Consider the following 18,893-nt stretch of genomic DNA (forward strand, 5'->3'; position numbering starts at 1 on the left):
AGAGCAGCTCCTACCTCTGCCTCCCAAAATGCTGGGATTAAAGACATGGGCCTTGATTGCTTCCAGTTACTAACTGGCCAGACTTCAGCCTTGCTAGTTGCTTGACCTACAGCAGCTAGGACATACAGCATCCCAATCTACTTGCAAAGGCCCAACAGAGGAAATATGCATAAAAGCATCAAGAGGAATCCCTGAGCCTCACTTCGACACTGGATGAATGGTTGCCCCACATCCCAAGTGCTCAGGAGCGCTCTGCTCCAAATTCATGAACGGGATATGAAGAAAAGCATTCAAGGGGCAGACTGCTGAGTTGCACTTCGCCCCTCATTAAACAGTGGTTCCCAATCCCAGTGTTCAGGAGCTGCAGCATGTGGAGCCGCGATTTTAGCCTTGGTGCCATCTCTACACCGAGAGCAGATGGCTGGGGCTGGGGAACAGGGGAACAGAAGGTTCTCCTGTCACAATGAAGGCCTTAGAAATGGCAGGTGAGCGCCTGACAGCGGGAAAGGTGACTTATGTGTGCAAGTTCATCTTACTAGGAGTCTTTCCGCTTCGCAGGCCCTGGAGAAGGGCGCCCCGGGGAGGACAGGCCGGTTCAGGACCATGCAGCTCCAGGAGCACAGAGAGGGGGCGCTCTCGGCGTCCCCGCCATCCCCCGCCGCCGTCCCCGCCGCCCTGCGCGTCCCCGCCGCCGCGCTCCCACTTCCCCGCGACCCCTGAGCTCCTGCGAGCCCGCTTGCCTGTCCCTTACCTCTGTCGCCGCCACTGCGGGGCCATGGCGACCTGCTTTCTGCTGCGGAGTTTCTGGGCCGCGCGCCTGGCGCTGCCGCCTCCCGGCCGCCGCCTCCGCCCGGCGTCCGCAGGAGCCCAGTGTCGCAGCTACGCCCGCGGCCCCGCTGGCCTCCCCGCCGACCTGCTCCGCGGGGACAGCTTCGTGGGAGGCCGCTGGCTCCCGGCCCCCGCCACCTTCCCCGTGCAGGACCCGGCCAGCGGCGCCACGCTGGGCACCGTGGCCGACTGCGGGGTGCCCGAGGCCCGCGCCGCCGTGCGCGCCGCCTACGATGCCTTCTGCAGCTGGAAAGGGGTCTCGGTCAAGGTGAGAGCGCCGTCGGATGTTGGCTCCCGGCCTAGTGGGAGGCAGATACCCCAGGTGAAACCAGCCCGTGACACCCCCACCCCAGTTCGCCAGGGTACACAGTGCAGAAAGCCAGAGCAACAACAAAAAGAGACAAATAAGTTTGGAGCTTGGGGTCGGTGCCCACCACGATGTCAGATCCCCTGTTTTCATATCTCAAGTAAGAGAGACCGACAGGGGTGCATAATAAAAGTGAGCTGAAAAATGTTAGCCCACGTGTATGTGTGTGTGTGTGTGTGTGTGTGTGTGTGTGTGTGTGTGTCTGTGTACAGAAGGGGGAGGGAGAGAGAGCGCTGTATATGGGAGCTGTATGTAGGGGCTGTACATCTATCTGTATGTGTAGGCTGCATGTGTAGGAGTTGTGTCAAGGACACTGAGAAAGGATGTGTGGGCTTTGTTCAGGGGAGGGGAAAATCCAGGTGCATTCTCTGATTTTCAGTCTTAATGGGCATGGGCTGTCACTTGCTAACAGATGTGTGGACAATGGGGACAGATGGTAAGACAGAAAACTACTTCAGAAACAGTCTTCCTCCTCATTTATGATATTACACCTGCAGCCAGCTCCGTGAAATCATGGCTTCCCTATCATTCAGTGCCTCTCTGAAGATAGGTGCCTAGTGATAGGGGTACAAGCACCAGAGTCTGAACATCCACCCACCAGTGGGTAGTTACTGAGCACTGGCTACCTGTCACATACTTCTGGGGATGCTTGGAATGCTGAGTCAAAGAAAAAAGAGGGTGGGGGGAACGTGCTGGAGATATGGCTCAGCCATTAAGAGGCACTTGCAGAATTTCTGGGTTCAGTTCTCAGCCCTCCCATGGTGACGATTAACAGTCTGTAACTCCAGTTCCAGGGAGTCGCAGGTACTCAGAAGGTACACATGTGTATGTGCAGGCAAATGCTCATATACGTAAAATAAAAGTAAATAAATCTTTTTAAAAAATCCAGCCCCTTACAAAGCTCATGTGATATGTGTGTTTGGGGGATCCAAACTGCAAGCAATAAACACCTACCTCAGCAAGGAAGTATGCTGGAGGTGATGAGTAATGTGAGGGGAAAAGGCAGAGGCAGGCCCAGAGGTCAGAGGTCAGAGGGAAGGGCAAGGTACAGAACAGAGTGTGATCATGTGTACAGGTCTGTGAGGACAATGTCACAGCAAAGTACTGTTTGGGTGGCTTACGTGACAGAATCATGTCTCCCTGCAATTCTGGAGGCTAGAAGTCAGGGTTTGTGCTGACTAGTGTTATGTCAACTTGACACAAGCTAAAGTCATCTGAGAGGAGGGAGCTTCAATTAAGAAAATGCCGCCATAAGATCAGGTCATAGGCAAGTCTGTCAGGCATTTTCTTAATTAGTGATCAATGGGGTAAAGCCCAGACCATGGTGAGTGGTGCCATCCCTGGGCTGGTGGTCCTGGGTTCTGTAAGAAAGCAGGCTGAGCACGCCATGGGGAGGAAGCCAGTAAGCAGCGCCCCTTTGTGGCCTCTGCATCAGCTCCTGCCCCCAGGTTCCTGCCCTGTTTGAGTTCCTGTCCTGACTTCCTTCAATGATGAACTTCACTGTGGAAGGGTAAGCCAGATAAACCCTTTCCTCCCCAGCTTGCTTTTTGCTCATGGTGTTTGGTTGCAGCAATAGAAGCCGTAAGACCGAGGTCAAGATGGTAGCAGGCCTGCTTTCTCCTAAGGCCTCCCTTCCACGCGTGTAGGCATTGTTCTCGGTTCTGTCACCCTCACGTTCTTCTGGGGCCACTTGTTGACCTGTGATTAGCTGAGCTTAATCACCTCTTTAAACTTTATCTCCAAGCACAGTCTCATTCTGAGGCACTGATGAGGTGGGTCCAGACTTGAACACCTCACTCTTGGAGGGGACACATTTCCCCCTATTACATCAAGGTCAGTCTTCCTGAGGATACTAAGAGAGGTGAGGGGAAATCCTGAACAACTCAGGAACGCGGCTACTTGGCTTCCAGAACAGCAAGGAGGTGGCCCGTAGTGGACCAAGAACTGGGAAGACATGCAGGAAGCGGTCATAGAGGTGGAGGAGGATGGGGCTGCTTCAGTTGGGACCTGTGGACCACCCAAGGACTTCAGGTTTACTTTGACTGGGTGTGGTGGCGGGGGACTCCAGTCCTGGTGCTGATGGGAGATCTAGGAGGGCAGTGGTAGAGACAGACCTGTTGAGAGGAGTTATTGGCCTGCTTTTGTTGTTTGTTTTTGTTAATAAGGAAACTCCTGAGGCAGGCTAACTTTAAAAGGCAAATAATTTTGTTTTTCCTATGGATTTAGCTGGCAGAAATCCAAGATCAATAATAGCCTGTACTGTTTGGAGATCTGTGGGGCGTCCATGGTCAACAATCCCAAAGATGTAACCCATTCCTGGCACTGGGCTCTTTATTTGTTAGCCTGTGGTACCTAGTAAAGGCATTGCCATCTTGTTAGACAGTGACTTCATTTTAAATCTGTCTGTCTGTCTGTCTATGGAAGCTTCTACAGTAGAAGTCATAGGTTTCCAATGACTTTTTTTTTAAGATTTATTTATTTATTATGTATATAGAAGAGGGTGCCAGATCTCATTACAGAGGGTTGTGAGCCACCATGTGGGTGCTGGGAACTGAACTCAGGACCTCTGGAAGATCAGTCAGTGCTCTTAACCTCTGAGCCATCTCTCCAGCCCTCCAATGACTTTTTAAAAAAGAGGATTTTAGTGTCATTAAAGGCCATTGCTGGTGCTATTGGTTACCTCCTAGAACTTGATGGTAAGACCCATTGCCGAAGATATCGCATATTTGAGTCATAGGGCATGGAGGTATCGAGCTGGTCCTGATCTAGAAGCTTCATCTCTACTGGCTATGTCTGTCCTAGTGCTGGACAGTGTATGTACATGTGCTGATGGACTTTCTGTCAACTTGACACAAGTAGGGTCATCTGGGAAAGGGGAATCTTAATAAGAATATGATTGGCCTGTAAGCAAGCTGTCAGGCATTTTCTTGATTGATGTGAGATTGTGGGTGGGGCTGCCCCTGAGTAGGTGGTCCTGGGGTATATAAGAAGGTAGGATGAGCAAACCATGAAGAGCAAGCTAGTCAGCAGCACTCCTTCACAGTCTCTGTGTCAGTTCCTGCCTCCAGGCTCCTGCCTACAATTCTTGCCCTAACTTCCTTGGCTGGTTGACTGTAATGCAGAAGTGTAACATGAAATGAACTCTTTCCTCCCCAAGCTGCTTTTAGTCGTGGTGTTTTAGCACAGCAATAGAAATCGTAAGCCAGAAATTATTATTGCTGTGACAGACCTGGCCATGTGTTTTGGGAAGGACTGTGGTACCACTGGAACTTCAGAAAAGCTGTTGAATGCTCAGAGCTCACTGGGCTGTTCTGTAGGAGTTTGGAAAATAATGTTGAGATCCATGCAGATGATGGAGGACTGGCTTGTGAAATTCCAGAGGGAAATTTTAAAGTCCCTTAAGGACTCTATCAAAGCCATTTATGTTATTTTGAATGAAGAGCTCCTAAAGCAAAACGTTTGCTTTGCTGGGACAATCAATGCTGGTTAGCAGGAGCTGAGAAATTAGTGGTCACTAAAAAGAGGCCAACAAGCCAGGTGTAGTGGCACACACCTTTAATCCCAGCACTTGGGAGGCAGAGGCAGGAGGATCTCTACAGAGCAAGTACCAGGACAGCCAAGGCTAAGCAAAGAAACCCTGTCTCAAAAAAACCAGGAGACAGACAGAAAGACAGACAGCAGCAACTGGGAGATGAAATCTTCTATGAGTATTTCCTTGGGGTCAGCACACAGAGACTTACTAAAGTTGCTGAAAGCCAACTTTAGTAAGGTGTAAGAGTTACCCAGGTGGTACTGGTTTTGAGGGCCTTTGAAGGTTTTGAGGGGTCACTGAGAGAAGTTGAGGCTTGATGCTGTGTGGCAGAGCTGGAGTCCCTGAAGAAAGGCCAGGAAAACCATGCATGAAGGTGCAGCCTTAGAAGTCCCAGGATTGAGGGGGTCATGGAAAAAAGTTGTGGCTTGGCACCGTGTGGCAGGATCAGAGTCTCCCAAGAGAGCCCAGGAGAGGCGATTGGTGACGGGGCAGCTCACTTGCATCAGGACAACTCAGCGTTTTGGAGATGCCAATACGATGATAGGATGGCCACCAAGGACAGCAGCAGCTGTGCAGTGGTGCCAGCCTGAGTCTGTGAGATAAGCTGTGTGTGCTGTAGATGGCAGAGCTGGAGAAGTGCCACTGCCAAGTCCAAGACCATGAGCGCCAAATGTCTGGCATTGAGCTTTGCACAGTTGGACTTTGGTTTTCTCTGACCTGATTGAAACTCTGCCTGGGTCTTGCCTCTTATAATAAGAAGTATTGAACTTATTTTAGTTTTGCAGGAGCTTCCAGTTAAGAGACTTGGGAATTTTATAAAGATTTGGGATATTTAGAGAGACTCTGGGTATTTCAGAGAGATTTGGGGTATTTTAGAGAGAGTTTTGATGTTTTAGAGAGACTGGATGTTTTAAAGGAACTGAAAGTGTTGAATGTAAAAGTAGGAATGTTTTACTTTGTGATATTTGTAGTAACATGATATCCAAGAACAGCAAGAAAGAGAAGGCATGGCCTAAGTGTTGTATTTGTGTGTGAAGTTGACCAGGGGTCGATTGTGCTGGCTAACTTTGTCAACGTGAACAAGGTGGGTGGGTCATCTGGGAAGAAGGAATCTTAATCAGGAAATCCAATTGGCCTATGATTGATGATTGATGTGGAAGGGCCTAGCCTAGTGTAGGTGGTGCCTCCCTTGGGCACGTGGTCGTAGGATGTATAAGAGAGTAGGCCAAGCAAACTACAAGGAGCAAGCCAGTTAGCAGCACTCCTCCATGGCCTCTGCATCAGCTCCTGTGTCCAGGTTTCTACCTCCAGTTCATGCCCTAACTTCTTTTGATGATGGACTGTAAGATGAAAAAAGCCCTTTCCTCCCCAAGTTGTTTTTGGTCATGGAGTTTTAGCATATAACAGTAGAAACCCTAAGACAGCACATTACCAGAGGAGGAAAAGTCATAAGTCTTACCCAGCTGTGAACCCCACAAGCTACAATAACAACTGGCCTGGCAAGACATGCCCATGTACGAGTAGTAGCATGAACATTATAGGCAGAGCCAACCAGTTTCTGGTTGAATTTAAGCCCCACTCTATAAGATGAAACCCATACCTCACACCATTGTCAGACCAAGAACCTCTGGGAGAACCTACTTCTGTTATTCTGCTAAATGGGCATAATATTAAACCGATTCCTAATGACTTTGTGTTATACCCATAGATTAATGTGTCTTTCAACACTAATCAGAGAAGCTTCTATTTCTGTATAGATGGTGATTAACACAGAGACCAGCAAGTGGCCAGGGTGCAGAGAATAAAAGACTGCAGAATGTTCAGCCCTAACTGGGACATCTATATGGCATCCCTATGTTGCATCCCCCTCCTCCCAAAGCTCAGGGATCGTTTCAGAAGAGGGAGCAGAAAGACTGTAAAAGCCGTAGCTGGAGTATGAACACAAGGAAACAGTGTCTCTCAACCTCAACAGGACAGCTACATATACAAACAGAGTGATTGTGAGTACAGGCACAAGCCCTATGCAAGCCCAAGCTAGACCAAATCCCAGCAGAGAGGGGAGATGGGACTTTCATACCCATGCCTAACCACGGAGCTATTGCAATTGATAGCTGCTGGGAGAGGGGGAGTCAGTTTTCTTTGAGAGTTTTACCCCCAGTAAGTCAGCCACACTCCAGTGGAAGGCCACACATACAAGAATATATGGGGAGCACAAACTGGATTTGCTAGGTAAAGAAACAAAATAAGAGAACATAAAGTTGGGTGTGTCTGGGAGAATGTGATCAAAATCTGCATGAAATTCTCAAAGAATTAATAAAAAATAGATGAAATATTAAAAAATAAGTTTGCCATTTGAATCTATAATTATAATTAATGAATTAAGTTAGAATAACAGTTGTTGATTCACACACACACACAAAGTCTAATATCAGCTTGTCCTCATGGATTTGGCCTCTGGTAAAGACCCTAATGACGGATGACACCATGGTCGGGGCATGCCTGGTCATATCGAAAAATCTAAAGACAGATTCGGTGGTAGAGCTCGCTTTTCTAACAACCACCTTTTGGAAAAACTAACTCCAGGGCCATCAAGATAGCTCAGTGGGTAAAGGCAGTTGCTGAACACACCTGGGGACAAGAGTTCAATCCCCCAGAGTTCATATAAAGATAGAAGGAGAAGACCAGCTGCACGGGGTTGTCCTCTGGCTTCCACGTGTGCTGTGTGGCACCTAGGTGCCCTTTAATAACGGTGATAACAAAATATTAAAAATATATCTAACTCGTGTCCCATGAGTACTGCTTGAATCCCTTCTAAGGACACTCAGACTACAGAGTAGGTGCTGCCTTTTATCAGCACCACACTGAAGACTAAGCCTCCAGCACCGGCACCTGGGATTAGGGAGTTAGGGACACACTCAAACCACAGCCAAAGACATTGCTTGACTTAGGTCATGACGGCTCAAACTAGGTAGAGGTAGTGCCAAATGGTCCCATAAAGGATGTAGTTTAACGGAGAGCTGACTGTATTCACTGATGTATTATTAAGGGATGTATGGGAAAGGAATCAATTATGACCCCAGCAATTTTGGTCTGAGCAACTGTTAAGGGCAAAGTCAGCACCCACTGCTGGGGAAGGAGGTAAGTGGAGCAGTGTTGGGTGAGATATCAGAGCTCAGTCGGGACCCTTGCCTCTGAGATGATGAACTGTCCTCTAGATACCCAGGTAGGGGTCTGGATAGATGAGGTGGACTTTGAAAGTGAGCCTGGGCTAGAGCAGCAAATATTAAAGTCACACATGTAGGTGTTGCATGTGCACTCAGCTGTGGGGATGATGGGAGAGGAGGAGGGGCAGACCTGATCCCTGGACTCCCTAGCATCTTTTTACAGACTCACAGCAGCTCATGGTGTCACAGTGCAGGGGTACAGGGAACTTTTCTAGTCCTGTTGGTAGTTTGGCAACCAACTACCTGGTGTTAGGACCCCTCTGAATTGCCAAACATCATCCTGTTAATTTTCCAGGTGACCAAATACCTAGCAGAAACAATTAAGGATGAAGAATTAAATTTGGCTCACCATTCAGGGGGATTTGGGTCATGACGGTGGGAAAGGCATGGTGACACACTCCATGGTGGCTGGACCTCATGGTGGATCTCCACATGTGGCCATTAGACACCAGGAAGCAGAAAAGAGCACCAGAAGTGGGACCGGGCCGTAGATGTAACCAACCATCTTATTAAATAAGAAACATAGAAACATTGCAAAGAAGAAAGCCAAGAGATCAGAGCTAAGAGCCTTACCCGTCTGCTGCAGCTAGCCTCTTCAGCCAAGAGACCTACTTCCTGAGTGTTTGTCTTTATATAGACTTTCTGTTCTGCCTTCTCATTGGTTGTAAACCCAACCACATGACCGCCTCATCACTGCCTGTTTGTACAGACCTCCAGATCGTCTATGGTTGGTATTGAGATTAAAGGCGTGTGTCTCCAATGCTGGCTGTTTATCTTGACCACACAGAGCTCTAACTAACTCTGCCTACCAAGTGCTGGGATTGAAGGCGTGCACCATGAACACCCAGCTCTGCTATGGCTTGCTATTAGCTCTGACCCCCAGGCAACTTTATTTATTAACATACAAATAAAATCACATTTCAGTACAAATAAAATATCACCATACCGGGCAGTAACCCTGAAGCCCCCTCCTCTCCACTGTGACCCACCTCCTCCAGCCCAGCTGTACCTCTAAAAGGGCCACAGCCTTTCAAGACAGCGCCACCATCTAGGCACCAGGTGAACACACGTGAGCCTGTGGGGACACTTCAGATTCAAACCATCACAGCTCGAGAGGAAGGGAACTGATATCTATCAACAACCTCAATGCTAATGTACTAGTTTCCTAGATTGCTGCAAAAAAAAAGAGAGAGAGAGAGAGAGAAATCTCCACAAACGTAGCAACTTGTGGCAATGTGAGTTTTCTCTCATAGTTTTGAAAGTCAGAGGTCTAAAGTGGGTTGGCATGTTTTTGTTCCTCCTAGAAGCTCTAGGGCACAATTTGCTCCCCTGTCTTTTCCAGGTTCTAGACGTCTCCCACACGCCTCGGCCTGTTGCCCCTCTGAGGTTTGGTTTTCCGGTTGCATCAGGTCTCCTGACTCTGCACACTGTCCTGTTACTGTCACTCTCGTGGTCGCGCCGGGCCTACCTGGCCATTGATCCACGATCGCATTAGCCAAGTCCCTCTGCTGTCTCAGGTAGCTGTCACCAGTTCAGGGAGTAAGGCTGTGGGTAACTGAAGGCTGAGCGCTATGGCTGGTGCTTCCTAAGGGATGTGTTTAGTCTTTTGAAGGCCCTGTGAGGCGGACATGTGAGTCATGTTGTAGCTGAAGAGACTAGGTGAGTCTAGGGAAGGGCCTGGGATGGGAGCCCCATGTGACCATCCACTCTTCCGCCTTTCTGAAGCCCTGTTTGTGTGTCCACACGGCCCCATAGTTAGGGTGAACAGGCAATCTTTGAATTATTAGTCAAGTGAGGATTTTTCCACTTCATGATAGTTTAAGAGCCGTGCATTTTCAGTGGAATTGAGGCTTTTGATCTTTTCTTGAGCAAGCCATGCATGTGCAGTGGGGTCTCCCTTTTGATGCCAGGCTACAGCAGCAAGCCATGGCTTCCAGATAACTTGCTATGAGAGGAAGCTCTTGACTTTCCGCTGTTGCTGAGCTAGACTGCTCAGTTGCTCACTTGTGTTAGGAGCGCTTTCTCCTTGGGATGGTGTTGACTACCGGTGGGTTATTAGGACATAACTTCATCATAAATGGAGGGGTGTCTCTGTCAGCGTTCTACAGCTGCTGTAACAAGATGCTGCCAACCGGGGAGCTTAACAAACAAAAACATCCTGTCTTAGAGCTGAAGTCTAAAGCCAAAGTATTCCAACAGCAGCTCCTTCTGAAGACTGTGAGGGCAGGATTTATTCCAGACCTTTCTATATGGCTTATAGAGGGCTGTTTCCTTGTATTTATTCAGATAGTGTTTTCTGGATGTGTTTTGGTGTCTGTGCCCAAACACACACACCACATACATACACACACACACACACACACACACACTCACACTTTTTTCCCCACTATGTATTCTTGGCTGCCCTAGATCCCACAATGTAGACCAAGTTGGCCTTGAACTCACAGAGATCCTCTACCTTCTAAGTTCTGGAATCTAGAATGACACAAACCTCAGATATATATTCATCATTGAATTGATACAAGCTTGCTTCAAAATTCTGGGTCTAAGTAATCCTCCTGCCTCAGCCTCCTCCTTGGTTTTCTGGTAGCTTCTTCATACATGTGTGTCATTATAACCTACTCCAATTTGTCCCCTTCTGTCACTCCCTTGCCCTGCCAGATGCTCATCTCTTCTGGGAAGAGCACCCAGAGACAAGCCCAAGAGTGTTTCACCAGCTATTGAGACATCCCATAGCCTGGTGAAGCGGACAGTGAAAGTGAACTGTTCTGCCCGATGTGAGCTGTGCACACAGCCGGTGATTTGGGAGGGGGAAGGCTGTGGAGTGGCTTTCTTTCCCTTCAGTTCATTTGCTTCTGTCTCATTTCTTTTCTAGGAGAGGAGTTCATTGCTTCGTAAATGGTATGACTTAATGATGCAGAATAAGGATGACCTTGCCAAGATCATCACGGCCGAGAGTGTGAGTTCACAAGCTTGCTGCTGCCGCGAGGAAGAGTCCTGGGGTGGTTAGACCAGAGCTTGGTGGTGAGACAGCCAAGACTTCCCCTGGCTCTTGTCCTGCAGCTTAGAGACATTCGATCCTTCGATGACAAAGGGCCTGAGTGGTCATGGTGCCCAGAAAACACATTTGCTAAAACAAAATATATGTGTTCTAGTATATGTGTTACTAATTTGCGAAGAATAGATTTGGAGGGCTGGAGAAATGACTCAGCAATTGAGACCGTGCACTACTCTTGCAGAGGACCCAAGTTCAGTTCCCCAAATTCACATCGGGCAACTCACAACTGCCTATATCTCCAGCTCCAAGGGATCCAATGCCTCTGGCCTCTGTGGGCACCTGCACTCATGTGCACACACAGCCCCACAGACACATACAATTAAAAACAACAAAAGTAAATATTTAGGAACTAGGTCTGTTTGGAGCTATGAATAATGATTTTTTAATCATTCCAGTTTTTATTTATTTTAAGACTTATGCTATTATTTATTCATGTATATGTATGTATGTACATATGTGAGTGCAAATGAGGCCAGAAAAGGGCATTGAATCTCCTGGAACTGGAGTTACAGATGGTTGTGAGCCACCATATGGGTGCTGGGGTTCGAACCCTGGTCCTCTGGGAGAGTAGCCAGTGCTCTTAACCACTGAGCCAATTTTTTTCTTTTTTGAAATATAATATTGCTCGTTTATTTCCTGAGAATTTCATACATGTATACAATATATTTGTAGTCTATCAGTCTCTCCCTTCCCCCACTCCGACTCCTCTTGCACCCCTTCGACATGTCCCCTCCCAGTTCCATGTCCTCTTCATTTCACTTTTGGTGACCTTAGTCCAGATAGTGCTGGTCGTGGGCGTGAGGCCACACACTGGGGTTTGGGCAGCCTACAAGTGGCCACCCCTTTAGATAAAAATTCACCTCCTCCCCCACCAGCTATCAACTGCTTATATCTCCTAGCTAGCCATGGGAGCTTCTGGGCCCCAGTGTTGGAATTTTGACTGGCTTGATCTTGTGTAGTTTTAACTTCAGCTGCTGTGACCCAGTTATTTTCCTCTTTTAGCCCATTTTTAGTTTCCTCATTTTTTTGTTTTTGTTTTTTGAAACAGAGTTTCTCTATGTAGTTTTGGTGCCTGTCCTGGATCTCGCTCTGTAGACCAGGCTGGCCTCGAACTCACAGAGATCTGCCTGGCTCTGCCTCCCGAGTGCTGGGATTAAAGGCGTGTGCCACCGCTGCCAAGCATTCCTCATTATTTTTAAGTTTGTAAAATGTACCATTAGTTCATTCACAGAATCAGATTTCACACCATGATTTAACATTTGGGAAGCCTTAGAATATACAGTGCTCTGTGTCCACCCCTAACATATGCTGGTGACCCTTCTTACCTCCATCATTCCAATCCCTAAGACTTGCATCAAAGGTAGTCATTTCTCAGCAGCCTCTGAGCTTTGCAATAGGAACGACTTTCTCTTCTCACAGCTTGGAATAACTTAGAAACACAGAGCTGTGCTTTTCTTTTTTGGAAGACAATGCACATGACCTTTTCTGGTTTGATTTAGGGAAAGCCTCTGAAAGAGGCCCAGGGAGAAGTTCTGTATTCAGCCCTTTTCCTAGAATGGTTCTCCGAGGAAGCTCGTCGTATTTATGGAGATGTCATCTATACCTCTGCCAAGGATAAACGGGGGCTGGTCCTCAAGCAGCCCATTGGCGTGGCCGCAATCATCACACCGGTATGTGGCAAGACCAGCACAATCCGGGGTGGGAGCCCGGGTGGGATGGTGGGAAACGGCGTCTTCTTCCCAGTGAACAGGTGTGGCCGTCGTCCTGCTGGCTTTGCCACCTGCCCTTGGTTTCCTGATTCCTTCCCCAGAGGTAGAGGTGTGTTTCCACATTCTCCTTGACAGCGTCAGATGTAGTGGCAGAAGTGTAAGTACATGCTTTCCGGTGCCTTCAAAAACCAGGTGACCCGCAGAGGCTTTTCTGACTTGGCATAGAGACTCCATCCTGGCATTACCGAGCTCCTCTGCAAAGACCTTTGAAATTTTGTCATTTTTTTAGTGGACTTCAAAGGGGACATTTTCTCTTTATTATTTAGACCATTATTAAAGAAATGTTTACTTTGTGATTATCATCAATAGGAAAACATTTGTGCTTCTGTGGGTAGGCACAGGGCCAGGTTCTGGAGGTCCAAGGGCTACCTCTGCCCAGATGGGTTTGCAGTACACCCATTCCTCCCACCGGGCCTTCCTGGAGCGCCTTGGTGCCAGCTTCTCTCCAGGGTTTGCCAGCTGGTTTCAAGGCTGCTGGCCTCCCCTGTCCAGAACTGTTTTAGATAATCTTCCTTGCTACCTAGACTGATGAAGCCTGCCCTGGAGTTCACTATTGCTGGTCATGTGATCTTGGACACGTTATTTAACTGTGATGCCTCAGTTCCCCCAAGTCTGTAAATAGAGACAATAATAACAATGAGTTCATTGAGATATCATAAGGATTTAGTTCGTGCGAATTTCAAAATACTTAGAACAGTAGCTAAGTTCAAAATACGTAGAACAATACACACTACTCGAGAGTTTGTTAAAATAAGTTACTGTGGGGCTGGAGAGATGGCTCTGTGGTTAGGAGCACTGGCTGCTCTTCTAGAAGATCTGAGTTGGTTCCCAGCACCCATATCAGATGGTTCACAACTGCCTGTAACTCCAGCTCCAGGGGATCTAGGCATGTACACACATATATCATACATATATACACATACACATAAAGAAGTGAAATTATTATAGACCCATGGATATCTAGTCCCTATAAATATGTGAGTGAAAGGAAGTAAGTCATCAGCCATGTTCAAAGTAACATCACTGATATTTTACTTAAAGAGCCTCAGTCCAAATCTAGCTCAGCCCCTGTGTTTATTAATAAATTTTTATTAGTACACATGGGGTCCATTTGTGAGCCAATTTTTATGAGGTAACTGCAGAGATGCAAAGTTATGACAGAAACTATATATCCTACAAAATATGGCCCTCACGGAACACATTGGTCTAGATAGTTTTGTACCGTATCAAACTCCCAGACTGTGTCCTGCTTCTGTGGACATTGACCTCCTGAGTCCCTCAAACTGACCAGGGTCAGGTGTTCTGAGAGCTCACCTGTGCAACAGCAAACAGGTTTGCCAGTGGGTTGTGCAATGGAATTATGACCGGCTCTGCCGGGCCTTGGTTGGATCCTGAGGCAGTCCCCACACTCCCTTCCTTCCTCTTTCTTCCAGTGGAATTTTCCTAGTGCCATGATCACCCGGAAAGTGGGGGCCGCCCTGGCAGCTGGCTGCACTGTGGTGGTGAAACCTGCCGAAGACACGCCCTACTCCGCCCTGGCCTTGGCGCAGGTGAGTCTCTGTGCAGACCAACCAGTGCCCAGGTGGAAGCTTCTCAGGGTCAGGAGGAAGCATTTTCGGAATTTCCTTCTCTGCCAGTGATGTCTCCTCCTGTACACAGAGTGTCTGTCTTGGTCCACAGCAGCTGTCCTACCTCACATGCTGATTTAGTAGAAAAGAAAAAAGGAGGGGAGATTTTCAGATTCCTATTGGTCACATTTTGATTTGTACTTTAAAAGTAATATTGATCCATCATCATTTTTCATTGCACTAAAAATGTAGATGTTTCCCACATTTAGGAGCTTTCTTTTCCTTAAAAAATTTTTTTTTTAAATTTCAGTTCATTTATTTATTTATTAGGGTTTTTTTTGTTGTTTGTTTGTTTTTGTTTTTTGACACAGGGTTTCCTGTGTAGCCCTGGCTGTCCTGGAACTTGCTCTGTAGAGCAGGCTAGCCTCGAACTCAGAGACTCACCTGCCTCTGCTGGGATGAAAGGCATGTGCTGCCACCACCCAGCTTCTCTCTCTCTCTCTCTCTCTCTCTCTCTCTCTCTCTCTCTCACACACACACACACACACACACACACACACACATCTACCTATCTATCTCTCTCACTCTCCCTTTCTCTCTCATGAACTTTTTAAATTTTTTTGGTTTTTACTTTTTTTTAAGATTTATTTGTATTTAGGTGTATGTTTGTGTTCTGTGTGTGTCGTGTTCATGCAGTGCCTGCAGAGGCCAGGAGACGGTGTTGGCAACCCTGGAGCTGGAGTTTCACACTTGCAAGCCCCCTGGTGTGGGTGCTAAGAACCCAATCCAGGTCCTCAGGAAAAGCAGTCAGTGCTTTGAACCACTGAGCCATCTCTCCAGCCCCAGGCTTCTGATTCACCACTCCTGATCCTAGTGCAGTCTTTACTCAGTCAAATCGTTTTACTTTTCTGCCTGAACCTCTCAGAAGGCTTCCCATGTCACTCGGAGCAAAATGCAGCTTTACTCGGGGGTCTGCGCCACCTCCCAAACTCCAGCACCCTCTGACTTGTCTTCACTTCAGAGCCCCCCCATTCTTCTGTTTGAGCCTCTCTGGTTCCTGCCACCTCTTATATCTGCCAACCTCACCCTCAATTCAGATATTGAGCAACCTTCTTCTTCTGGAACATTCTTCCCCAGATGGTCCCATGACACTTGCTTCTTTGTGTATTTTTAAAATACTCAGTTAGTATGCAGCATTATTACTGTGTATAGGTACATGATGAGAGGGACAGGCACATATGCTACAACACTCATGTGGAGGTCAGAGGACAACTTTGTGGGGTCCATCCTCCCCTTTATGTGGTCTCCAACTTCGGTCTCCAGGCTTGCAGAGCAAGTGCTTTACCCACTGAGCTCCTGCCAGCCCTCTTCACATCTTTGTGCTTTACCCTTACAGAAATAATGAAGGGGTCGAGCATGTACTCAGCCTCCCCTACTGTTAAGAAGTGATGGGACGTGTCGCCTCAAAGGGACTCCTTTGGCATATTAGTTATTTTTGAGATGCAGAAAAATGTAATTTCACAAAGAGCCATTCGGCCTAACTTTTCCTACATGTAACAAGCCAGAAAGGTACTTTTTGGAGGGAACGCCTCACATACTAGAAAACACCATAGGTCAGGAGAGACTAGAACATGAGACTGTAGCGAGCCAGAATAATCAGACTGTGAAACAGCTGTGTTAGTTTTTGTAGTCCCCAGGCTCCAGTTGTCTCTCTGTAACATTCATGGAGCACACTGTCCTCTCTGGAGATCCACACATCCTGTTATCCTTCACACATGTATTGTCTAAAGAGTGCGCACATACCAGCCTGCAGTAACTTTTTCAGACTTTCCTGTCTTGTGACAGTCACTGTACACATATAAATTGCTACAACTTTTATGCTTTTCTTTTGCTAATCAACTTTTATATTCGTTAGAATTCTACATCCAGCCAAAGAATTCACATAAGAGCTCATAAGAACTAAATGTCGCCGGCCTGGTGGTGCAAGCCTTCTATCCCAGCTGTTCAGGAGGCTGAGGCAGGAGATTCCAAAATTCAGGGCTAGCCTGGGCAACTTAGAGAGACACTGTGGTTATTTGAATGTGAAGTATCCCCCAACAGGCTCATGTGTTTGAATGCATGGTCCCAAGCTGGTGAAGCTACTTTAGAAGGTTGTGGGCCGTTAGGAAGAAGCAGGGCCTCGGTGGAGGAAACATGCCATTGAGTGCGGTTCCCAAGGTTTTCTGGCCTGGCCCCATCTCGTGTCTGCTGCTCTCTGTTGCTGTGGACATGGCATCACACATACTCTTACATCCATGTCCTCCCTGCTAGGATGGGCTGCATCTCAGCTTAAACCACAGCCAAAAAGAAACCTGCCTCCCCAAACTGCTTCTTGTCGGGATTCGGTCACAATGAGAAAAACAACTAGCAATGGGCATATCTCAAAATAAAGTGTAAAAGCCAGAGCTGGAGATAGATCTCGGTGGTTGGGTGCTTGTTTAGCATGCACGAGGCCCTGGGTCCAATTGCCAGTACCACAGAAACAATTACCAGTAACGGTAACAAAACAGTTCTAGGTCTGTATGTCCAGGGCTGTAACTACTCCACACTTGCTCTACCTTTTGCTCCCCCACTCCCCGGGCAGACTTAGTTCTGTAAGGAGCTGTGGTTTGCACACCGCCAGTACTTAGTTGATGCCTCTCTGGTCGCTTTGTTCTTGAACATATTTGTGTTAGCCAGCTTTCTGCCACTATAATGAAATGCCTGAGGTGATAGCTTAGGAAGAGAAAAGGTCTGTTTCATTCCTAGGTTTTAGAGGTTCCAGTCCTTGGCCCCTGTTCCTTCGTGCCTGTGGTAAGGCAGCACACCACGGTAGGAGGAGCGTGGCATCGCAAACTGTCCCCTTCACAGCCAGGAAGCAAGGGAAAGCGGAAAGGCTTGGCGTTCTTCAGTGCCCCGTGGAGGTGTCTGAGCTCCTTTTCTCATTGCTGTGACCAAATGCCTGACGACAGCATGGGAAGAAGCTCGAGGCTCCAGGGGATGCCGTCCATCCCGGCCCAGAAGTCCTGTCGGCAAGAGCATGAGATGGCTGCCTGAACTGTGTCTGCAGTCACGAGGCAAAGTGAGATGAACGCCAGAGCTCAGCTGGCTTCCTCCTTTTCCTCTTTTTATTCAGTCTGGGGACCCCAGCCCACCGCGGGGTGCTGTCTTCTGTGCTCAGTGGAACCTCTGCTAGGTTATCCTCTACATAGTCACATCAACAGTGAAGATCAGTCACCACAGAAAGCCACCTCACCTGAAGTCCCTCCACTTGGGAGGCTGAGGCAGCAGGATCCATGTCAGCCTGGAGTAGCTAGGAAGACTCTATCTCAAACAAAACAGACCAGCAGGGGGCCTCCCACTAGACCCCAACTCCCATCAGACCCCCCTCGACTTCCCAGTGGCAGCACCCTGACAGAAAGCAGATAAAACAAGGTTTTATGTGTTGCATTCATTCTTTCTCACGTTCTTATAGCTTGGCTGTCATTTCTGAATTTTGTTTACTCTCCATTCTTTTATTGCATTCTCTTACCACATCTCTGATTATTCTGACGGATTCAGGCTGCATCTCCGTTTCTCAGGGTGGCTGTGCCCCATGATCCCTTGAGCACCTCTGGGCTTCCTTGGGGTCTATCCAGGACCATCCTTCAGTCTCCCTCCTCACACAGGTCCTTATCCCTGGAGATGGCACCTTCACTTGCTTGTAATTTGTCACTGTGGAAAAACTCGGTCCCCTAGTCTTCTTGTAAACAATGTCCTGATATTTGGGGTTGCTACCTCATTGCCAGTTTGGTTTTATTTTTGTTTGTTTGCTTAAATTTTTGTGATTAATGTGCAAAGATATTGGCTTCATGGTTATTGTTTTTATGAGAACAGTGGGATTAAAAACCTTGCAAACTACTCCAGTAATCTCAGCACTGGAGAGGCTGAGGCAGGAGGATCGCCACCAGTTTGAGTCCAATAAGAGTTACAAATGGAGGCTCTGGGTCAGAAATATAACAAATTCAGGACAGACCTGATCCAGAGTCCTGCCATGGAAAGACCCAGGTCCCCAGGTCAGGTGGCTGGGGTCAGGCCCACCCCCCACCCCCTCTCCTCACCTCTGCTGAGATCCCCCTGTCTATGCTTCCCATTTTTCAACTCTGCCCCACAAGGAACTAGCAAGCAGCTTTGCCCCATCAGCAATGGTGAGTTCTTTCTAAACACCGTTTCCACACTCTACCCCGGAGTCTACAGTCAGTTAAAAAGTCCTTGAGATTAGTGTCAGAGTCTTCGTGAAACCCCAGGTCTGCTGGTGGACTGAACAGGAGGTGGCGCTAAAACTCTTACTAAGATACTGTATTTAGCAATCCCTAACGGAGATGCTTAGTTTATACGTGTGTGTTTCTTTAGGGTGTCAGGAGTATAGCTTAGTGTAGAGTTGTGCTTAGAATGAGACTGTGGGTTTATTTCTTAGCACATATATCTATATGTCTGTGTATACATATACACACAGTCATACATGCATGTATATAGAGAACTGAAATAAG

The 18,893-nt window shown here is 47.7% G+C and overlaps 1 protein-coding gene across 1 annotated transcript in view; it reads left to right on the top strand.

The window, feature by feature from the left end:
* Window positions 1–745: 745 nt before the first annotated feature.
* The window catches only part of Aldh5a1 (aldehyde dehydrogenase 5 family member A1), a 29,382-nt gene continuing 11,234 nt past the window's right edge, over window positions 746–18,893 (top strand). Inside the window, exons 1-4 of the mRNA XM_059263248.1 lie at window positions 746–1,096; window positions 10,827–10,910; window positions 12,509–12,679; window positions 14,212–14,328. Coding sequence (XP_059119231.1) covers window positions 776–1,096; window positions 10,827–10,910; window positions 12,509–12,679; window positions 14,212–14,328 — 693 coding nt within the window. The 5' untranslated portion in view covers window positions 746–775. The remainder of the gene's footprint in view (window positions 1,097–10,826; window positions 10,911–12,508; window positions 12,680–14,211; window positions 14,329–18,893) is intronic.

The sequence above is a fragment of the Peromyscus eremicus genome, chromosome 5 (genome assembly GCF_949786415.1).
Source record: "Peromyscus eremicus chromosome 5, PerEre_H2_v1, whole genome shotgun sequence".
Classification (NCBI taxonomy): domain Eukaryota; kingdom Metazoa; phylum Chordata; class Mammalia; order Rodentia; family Cricetidae; genus Peromyscus; species Peromyscus eremicus.